At 40.4% G+C, this 9183-nt stretch overlaps 1 protein-coding gene across 1 annotated transcript; it reads right to left on the reverse strand.

The window, feature by feature from the left end:
• Positions 1-381: 381 nt before the first annotated feature.
• On the reverse strand, positions 382-8919 carry LOC140381450 (tryptophan 5-hydroxylase 1-like). Its single transcript, XM_072465515.1, has 8 exons — positions 8824-8919; positions 7597-7664; positions 4112-4308; positions 3007-3142; positions 2137-2263; positions 1067-1162; positions 686-819; positions 382-591 (listed from the first exon to the last, which is right to left on the reverse strand). Exons 1-8 carry the CDS (start codon positions 8854-8856, stop codon positions 417-419), a joined length of 966 nt encoding a protein of 321 aa, XP_072321616.1. The 5' UTR covers positions 8857-8919; the 3' UTR covers positions 382-416.
• Between the last annotated feature and the right edge of the window lie 264 nt (positions 8920-9183).

The raw sequence follows: 9183 nt of genomic DNA on the forward strand, positions 1-9183 counted from the left end.
CCTAGAGCGCCCTCTTGTGGTTGTGAAAATAATGAATAATATCACATATAAGTTGCTCTGGAGTAAAAGTCGCACCCCGGCCAAAACTATGAAAAAAGGTGCAACTTATTATCCGGAAAATACGGTATTATTGGTGTCTACACAGAATTAAAATGATGCTTGATGATTAATTGTCCCTTTAAATAAAACAGTATCTTAAATGTGTCGCTAATGTTCTAAACGCCACAATCCACACGTGTCAGTTGTGGCTCCGCCCACGTTCCACACTTTGCTCAAACACTATTTCCACTTTGGCATAACACGACAAATTAGCTCAAGCACAGACCTGTCTATCGAGCGCGAAAATCACCATCGGACGCATTTCACGGGACACCTTTCCCCCCCCCCGAACGCGAGGCCTTGGGGGTCGGGACGGGTCAGGCGCTCTGATGCCTGTTCAGTCTGTTCAACGCGTCCTCCACGATGTCCAGCTCGTGGCGGATGTCCTTCACCATGCTGTTGATGATGCTGGTGTCCTTGAGCACGTCCACGCTCTGGGTGTACGGGTTGTACCGCAGCGAGAACGGGCGGCGGATGGTCTTGGCGAACTCCCTGAAAGCACGCCGCGGGTTAGAAAACATGCACATTCGGGGTTTTAATGTGTTATAATGGTATATATATATGCGCTCGTCGATGTTGCGTGTACCTCATTCTGTCTTTTGCCTCCTCGAAACTGTCAGAGACAAAGTAGACGTCTTGGAATGTGGTGATCTTACACTCCTGATTGCAGGTCACGGTGGGGTCGAACGGGAGGATGTGGGCTTTGCCGGACAGAGCATGCTGGGGGGGATGGACAGTATTAGATTACAAACGTTAGCGCTCCATAAGTTGTCACATTGTGAAGCTGCATTGAATGAAACGCATGAGATTTTTATAGAAAGAAAGGAGAAACGGGACTGAAATGTACAAAAATGATGCGTCTCCCTTTGGACTTTCTCACAGCTTTGTAGATAAAACAAGTAAACGGACTTATACGTGTGAAAGCAGCGTAAAACAAGAATGCAGATGATTTTACAGCGTGTTATACCTTAAGCTCGCTGCCGGAGGAGAGAAGTCCAGCTCCGTACGCTCTGAGCGCTCCGTTCTGTTTACACAGGCCAAATTCCACTGTGAAGAAGTAACACTGCAACACAAGAGACGGCTTTAAAATCACATGTTTCACCGACACTCGCTCTTTATTAGCTGACAATCCCAACAAGAAAGAGTCATATACAAAAGGTCACTCATATAAACTTATCAATCATCTCTAACAGTTTAGTCGTAAGGTATTTTTTATTCAACCACAGTATTTTCCGGACTATAAGTCACACCGGGTTGCGACTTATACTTATATTCATACTTATATACTTATACTCCAGAGCGACTTATATGTGATATTATTTGTTATTTTCACACTTGCAACCGCATTTCATACTCCAGTGCAACTTATGTATGTTTTTTTCTTCTCTATTATGCTTTTTTTGGTTGGTGCGACTTATACTCCGGAAAATACGGTAATATTTATACTGTTTTTTTAAGGATTTAATTGTTTTACATGATTTTATTTCATAGTGTATGTGTAAGTGTATTTTTTATGTATTTTTTAATTATATTGATGTTTTATTTAATGTTTTATTGGCATTTTATTCGGATATCCTGTTTGTTTGTTTGTTTTGTTTGTTTGTTTGTTTGTTTGTTTGTTTGTTTGTTTAATCTTTATTTAGTTTTAACAGGGCACTGATAAAAGGGTGTAGCAGAATGGGGGAAGGCAGGCAAAGTGAGTAAACTGGAGTAAATCATGACTTTATTCTGCTTTTTTGCAAATAAATATGCTGTTTATTTTTCTATAATTCTCTCAAGCTCATACATACTTTGTTTTTAGTGCTTTTGCCACGTCACACCCCAAGAATTTCATCAACCACAGCTAGTTTAGACATAATAAAATCCTCTTGGACCTGGTTTAAATGTGTTTTTTTCCCATTCCAGCTAAAAAACTATAGCTATATACTTGTTCTGGGGTAGTTTGAGCAGTTTAGGAGCATTTCAGTCGTTTGTATCTGTGCATTTAGCCGATGTGAAGCGTTTCCCCCGATCGCCGCGTGGTGTGTGTTTTCTCACAGTGGCCAGCTTCTGCACGGCGTCGTCCGAGGCTCCCAGTGATGCCAGGCCGAGTTCCTGGGAGAACTGGGCAAAGCTGGGCTCGGCCAGCAGAGGCACGTGGCCCAGCAGCTCGTGGCACGTGTCTCTGTAAGTCACAAACGCACCGGTCACTTCACTTCAGGGTCATTGGAACTGGACATTTACAAAGCAAATCAGTCACATTCACTGCCACAAAACATGCACAGTAGAAGTAGAATGATGAAAAGTGCAAAGGATTTATAGACAAAGCTTCAAACATTGCATCTGGACGAAGACAAAGACTTTGAAACCTTTTTTTAGACTACTACTGGATGAAAGAGGTATTACACCAGCTCCTCTGTTTACATTAATTTGGAAATAAAACACATTTGTCCTTTTTAATTGAACTTTTGATATCAATTTAATTTTCTTTTTTTTCACATTTTTACATTCACTAGAGAGAAATCATATATATATATATATATATATATATATATATATATATATATATATATATATATATATATATATATATATATATATATATATATATATAAAAGTAGACATCATAAAAAGAGAAAGAATAAATAATTATGGCACCGGAAACCCAAAGAAAAAGTTAAATTTTGTCCAAAATCTGTCAAATTTATCTATATAATTTTTTCCATATTGTGAATGTCCAGTGTAATATTAGTCCAGTCCATTGTACGTAACACGAATGTGCCGGTGTGGCCTTCAATAACAGCCCGTGTATGTGTGATAATGTGATAATTGTGCTGAAAGTGCCCTGCCCTGCAGCCCCCGCGCCCCGCCCTGCAGCCCCCGCGCCCCGCCCCGCCCTGCAGCCCCCGCGCCCCGCCTGTCACTCACGGCTCTGGAGTGTACAGCGGCTCCGAGCTGTGGCGGATATACTGCGTACAGTGGAATACTCTGAAGGCCAGACCTGCCAGGAAGTCTCTGGGTGAAAGGTAACCAGCCACGGGCCGTATGATGAAGCCCGAGCGCTCTGTCGGGGAAAACACACAACATACGACATATGACATACAACATGCAACATACAACGTACGACATACATGACGTGCTTTGAGAGGCAAACGCTCCAGACACGACATGTGAGCTATACTTTAGTCATATTTACTTACATCTTAATAAAAGACAATAAATGGTTTTCTAGTCAAACGATTATTTCTGTTGAGATTTTTTGAATATATATAATTTTTTAATAGTTTATTTTTTTGGATGTTTTGATTTAATAATGCTGTTGTCTTTGTTATAAAACGTCATTGTTATACTATACTTTAGTCACATTTACTTAAATTATAAAAAGATAACAAATGGTTTTCAAGTCAAACAATTATTTCAATTTTTTTTTAATATATATATATATGTATATATATATATATATATATATATTTTTTTTTTTTACCACATGGAGGTTGAAATAGGGTAATTGAAGGCATCTAGATAAATAATATTTAAATAGTTTTACCAATGAAAATTAGAACTAGTTTATTTTTTGGACGTTATGATTTAATAATGCTGCTGTCTTTGTTCTAAAATGTTTTCTGGCTTGTGTTTGAGCATCTTTGTAGTTCAGATAAGGATAGCGACTATAAAAAATATGTTTGTTTCAGTAATCAATAATATTCTGATTAATCGTGCACAAGTTTAATTCGTACAATATACATTATGTCCAATCAATAATTACAGTATACTATAACATATTCTATCCAATTGAATCAATATTTCTCAGCTATTGGGAGGAGAGTTCCAGGAAAACATGTATAAATACTATATACATTCATATAAATAAGTCATGAACATAAACAGACATTAATATTGTGACATCAGACCATATTTAAACAGGATAAACATTCTTGCAACATTCCATCCTCCCAAAGTTAAGACGTATGAATAAACGTACGACTGTAATCCAAATAAATGCCGTAGAATGTTTAAAATACATAAACGTTACCTTTGAGGAAGTGCGAGACGTCCTGCAGCTGCGGGATGTTGTCCTCGCTGTAGTTGCAGTGTTTGGTCAGCAGGGGCAGGTTCTTCAGGTACTCCTTGCAGGCGTGGCTGGGGTAGAGCTTCTTGAGCTCTCTGAACACCACGCCCCAGGTGCACACCTCCTCGGCCGTGAAGTGGACGTGTGGGATGGGCTCGCCGCTGACCACACGGAGGCTCGTTAAGATTTACCGCTCTCGTTAAAGACTCTCATTAAAGGGCCCGGCGTCCTAATGTGCCTAATGTGCCTAATGTGCTCGCTGCAAAGACTCTGCCCATGTGCATTTAACACGTTGCTTTCCAGAGCGCAGAGCAAACGAGCGCAGAGCAAACGAGCGCAAAGCAAACGAGCGCAGAATAAATGAGCGCAGAGCAAACGAGCGCAGAGCAAATGAGCACAGAATAAACGAGCGCAGAGCAAACAAGTGCAGAGCAAATGAGCACAGAGCAGAATAAACGAGTGCAGAATAAACGAGCGCAGAGCAAACGAGCGCAGAATAAATGAGGGCAGAGCAAACGAGCGCAGAGCAAATGAGCGCGGAATAAACGAGCGCAGAGCAAACGAGCGCAGAGCAAACGAGCGCAGAATAAACGAGCGCAGAATAAACGAGCGCAGAGCAAACGAGCGCAGAATAAATGAGCGCAGAATAAATGAGCGCAGAGCAAACAAGCGCAGAGCAAACGAGCGCAGAATAAATGAGCGCAGAATAAATGAGCGCAGAGCAAACAAGCGCAGAATAAATGAGCGCAGAGCAAACAAGCGCAGAGCAAACGAGCGCAGAATAAATGAGCGCAGAGCAAACAAGCGCAGAATAAATGAGCGCAGAGCAAACGAGCGCAGAATAAACGGGCGCAGAATAAACCATCTTTGATGCATGTTCAGAGCTGATTCACAAAGCATTGAATGATGGATTTCAGTCAAAGCTTTTGGAACTGTTTGCTCCAAGTTGATTTCACTCAAACAAATACCGTATTCTCTGGACTATAAGTCACACCTTTTTTCATAGTTTTGGCCGGGGTGCGACTTATACTTATATTTATACTTGTATACTTATACTCCGGAGCGACTTATATGTGATATTATTTGTTATTTTCACACATGCAACTGCATTTCATACTCCAGTGCGACTTATATATGTTTCTTTCTTCTCTATTATGCATTTTTTGGCTGGTGCGACTTATACTCCAGAAACTACGGTACTGCCAATTCAGTAAATCCAGCGAGATTAGAGATGAATCTAGTTGTATTCATTTATCAGGTATGTAAGACTGTTTAGTTTAGCCTATGACTGAAATACTTTTACCTGGTTTTTAACATTATAAATACCATATTAATTTGCTTTTATGTTTTTATTTATTCATTTTGACATACACTGCTGTTTTATATGTTTATAAACTGTATTGTGTTTTTTTTAATGTGTTTTAACATTGTAAAGCACTTTGAATTGATTAATTGATGTAGTTCATTTACAGATAACGACATATCATCTGAATAGAGTCTTAAAAAACCAGTAAAGCATCTCAAGTTTCAGATAAATCACTTTAACCGTAAATATGTCAATGTTTCCTGAAATATTACTGTTATTAAACTAAAGGTTCTTCCATGTTCAGCTATGTTCACACGCACGCCAAGAATGTGACCGTTATCTGATTTCTGCAGTTATCAGACTAGTGACATGTAAACGTCTGATGTGAAGAATCTGACTTCTATCAAGGCGACTGATGAAAAACGGGCGAACGAAAGACGAAACCCGCACTGTAAAGAGTAATTACTTCATTATACTTTGTCTTCTGGATACAACAGTTACTCTAAAGAGCCACTTCATGATCAGACTTCACAATCTGATCATCAAACACACAATCTGGGGTTATCTGATTATTATTATTATTATAGTTTTTACCTTCTGCACCTGAAATGGTCATTTTTTAGGCGTTGAGCGAGACTGAACTGCTATTTAAAAAGCTCTTATCAAAAATGATTAAAACTGTCATATTTAATTGGGCTCAGTTTAAATTCATTCAACATCAAATGAGTTCTGATGCTTTTTATGCACATTTTACTCACTGCAATAAGTACCGTATTTTTCGGACTATAAGTCGCACCTTTTTTCACAGTTTTGGCCTGGGTGCGACTTATACTCCAGTGCGACTTATAGGTGATATTTGTTATTTTCACACTGACAACCACAAGAGGGCGCTCTAGGCTCTAAGCGACGCAGAAGAAGAATCTGCACTTCCTCTTCCTCTGGAGTTTGTGGAGTTGTTTAGAAGTGACACAGAGGAAGAAGAATTCAATGGATTTAGTGATTTGGGGTAAAACTGATGCTTTGGTAAACTTGTTAGCATGTTCTTTATGCTATAGTTATCTGAATAACTGTTCATATGTTACGTTAACATACCAGACACTTACCACAGTTCTGTCTGTGCCTCATGTAGCTGAAGGTGTTAGCGTTAGCATACGTCATGTAGCTGAAGGTGTTAGCGTTAGCATACGTCATGTAGCTGAAGGTGTTAGCGTTAGCATACGTCATGTAGCTGAAGGTGTTAGCGTTAGCATACGTCATGTAGCTGAAGGTGTTAGCGTTAGCATACGTCATGTAGCTGAAGGTGTTAGCGTTAGCATACGTCATGTAGCTGAAGGTGTTAGCGTTAGCATACGTCATGTAGCTGAAGGTGTTAGCGTTAGCATACGTCATGTAGCTGAAGGTGTTAGCGTTAGCATACGTCATGTAGCTGAAGGTGTTAGCGTTAGCATACGTACACCTATTCACCATGTTCTCTCATCTGTTATTATTTTAAACTACATTTCAAGATTAAATGTCTGTTCTTGGTCTTGGATTTTATCAAATAAATCTCCCCAAAAATATGCGACTTATACTTCAGTGCGACTATGTTTTTTCTTCTTTATTGTGCATTTTTTGGTTGGTGCGACTTATACTCTGGAAAATACGGTAATAGCTCGGCAATGCAGCCTCTTCAAAGCTTGTATAAACCAGCACTTAAACTATCAGAGAATAAACCTATGTCACATCATTATTGTATTATTGTAAAGAGATATAAAATGTCACACTTTTAGTAAATATCAGTCTAATGTAGAGGATGTTTCACACCTGACGCATGAGAACTTTAGGATCACCGCATTTGGAGCCTGGAACTCTTTATTTTTAATTGTTTTGGAGTAAAACGCTCTGGGACATTATACGTTTAACCTGAAGCAGCAGCGTTAAGATAATCAATGTAAGAAGGATGTAAATCATAAATGTTTAAACCTGTGGTGTGATTGCTGATGAGGTGCTCCCCCTGGAGGTGAGTGCTCGTCAGTGTTTGTCTTTTTTAATTGTACTTTAAATATTACATGGGCAGTATATATATATAATAGTATGGAGTACTTGCTAGTACTCGTTCCTGGAGGGAAAGGATTTATTAGATGGAGATCGATAAGATACTCACTGTTTGTAGCTCATGGCCAAATCCGAAAAATATTTCCTCCTCGTACGATACACGTTGTCTTTGAACCCCTGCGAAGAAGAGAATACACGCTACTTTTCTGTCTGAATCTGCGATACTCCTATATCCACGTTTATCCACAGCGGCTTTAGCAACAGCAGATATTCTGATCTGATCTGAATCTGAAAAGGTTTATTGCAGTTGTTGATGAACAGAATTCACAAACAGGAACTTGTTTTAGTGATTTAGTGCAACAAAATGCAGCATTTGGCCTATTTTGTATCAAGTTAATGAATTAATTAATAATAACAATAAATATAGCCGCAAGCGGCAATGACCGGCCCTTCCCACGCCGCCTGGCAACGCAAAAATTAAATACATCTACTGCTGAATCAGTGACGCTGTCGCGTCTTCTCCCCTTTGCTTTACACATAAAGAGAAAAGTTTGCGGCTGCGTCGCACAAAGACAGTCATTATTAAGAGAAAGATCTGGATAAGTTTTAAGTTTTAATGTTCCCGAAGATGAGTCTCACCACATTTCAGGTTAATCAGGCTCTCTCTCTCTCCCCCTCTCTCTCTCTGGGAGGAGTTCTTAGAAGTATAATGTGTCAAGGTTTCTGTCAGATCGTGTCTGTGGTCAGATTGTGTTTATGGTCAGATTGTGTTTATGGTCAGATTGTGTTTATGGTCAGATTGTGTTCATGGTCAGATTGTGTTCATGGTCAGATTGTGTTCATGGTCAGATTGTGTTCATGGTCAGATTGTGTCTGTGGTCAGATTGTGTTTATGGTCAGATTGTGTTTATGGTCAGATTGTGTCTGTGGTCAGATTGTGTTTATGGTCAGATTGTGTTTATGGTCAGATTGTGTCTGTGGTCAGATTGTGTCTGTGGTCAGATTGTGTCTGTGGTCAGATTGTGTTTATGGTCAGATTGTGTTCATGGTCAGATTGTGTCTGTGGTCAGATTGTGTTTATGGTCAGATTGTGTTTATGGTCAGATTGTGTTTATGGTCAGATTGTGTCTGTGGTCAGATTGTGTCTGTGGTCAGATTGTGTCTGTGGTCAGATTGTGTCCGTGGTCAGATTGTGTTCATGGTCAGATTGTGTCTGTGGTCAGATTGTGTCCGTGGTCAGATTGTGTCCGTGGTCAGATTGTGTCCGTGGTCAGATTGTGTTTATGGTCAGATTGTGTTCGTGGTCAGACTGTGTCTGTGGTCAGATGACACTTACCGGGTGGTCCGCGTCTAGATCTGACCCGTACATCAGAACCCTGTTCGCGCACAGATCCAAGTCAACGATCTTTTTTGGAAACCAGGGCACGTCGGACATCACTGACCAACGAGAACCACACACAGAGAACACACGTGATCAACCACAACACACAACAACACGCCCCCCGCGCGCCTCCACGCACGTGCGCACGCGCCTCACCATCGTCACACGCGCTGGACTCGCGCGGATAAACGTCCACGATCTCCGCGTGTCTCTTCAGCAGTTGCGTGAGTTCCTTCAGCTGGACGTGGTCACTGTCGCAGTCCACGAAGATCTCGAAGTCCGAGTTACGTCTTCTGCACTTCCGCGACTCTATGT

The sequence above is a fragment of the Eucyclogobius newberryi genome, unplaced genomic scaffold (genome assembly GCF_026437365.1).
Source record: "Eucyclogobius newberryi isolate DKJ021-1_F unplaced genomic scaffold, fEucNew1.0.hap1 SCAF_5, whole genome shotgun sequence".
Taxonomy (NCBI): Eukaryota; Metazoa; Chordata; class Actinopteri; order Gobiiformes; family Gobiidae; genus Eucyclogobius; species Eucyclogobius newberryi.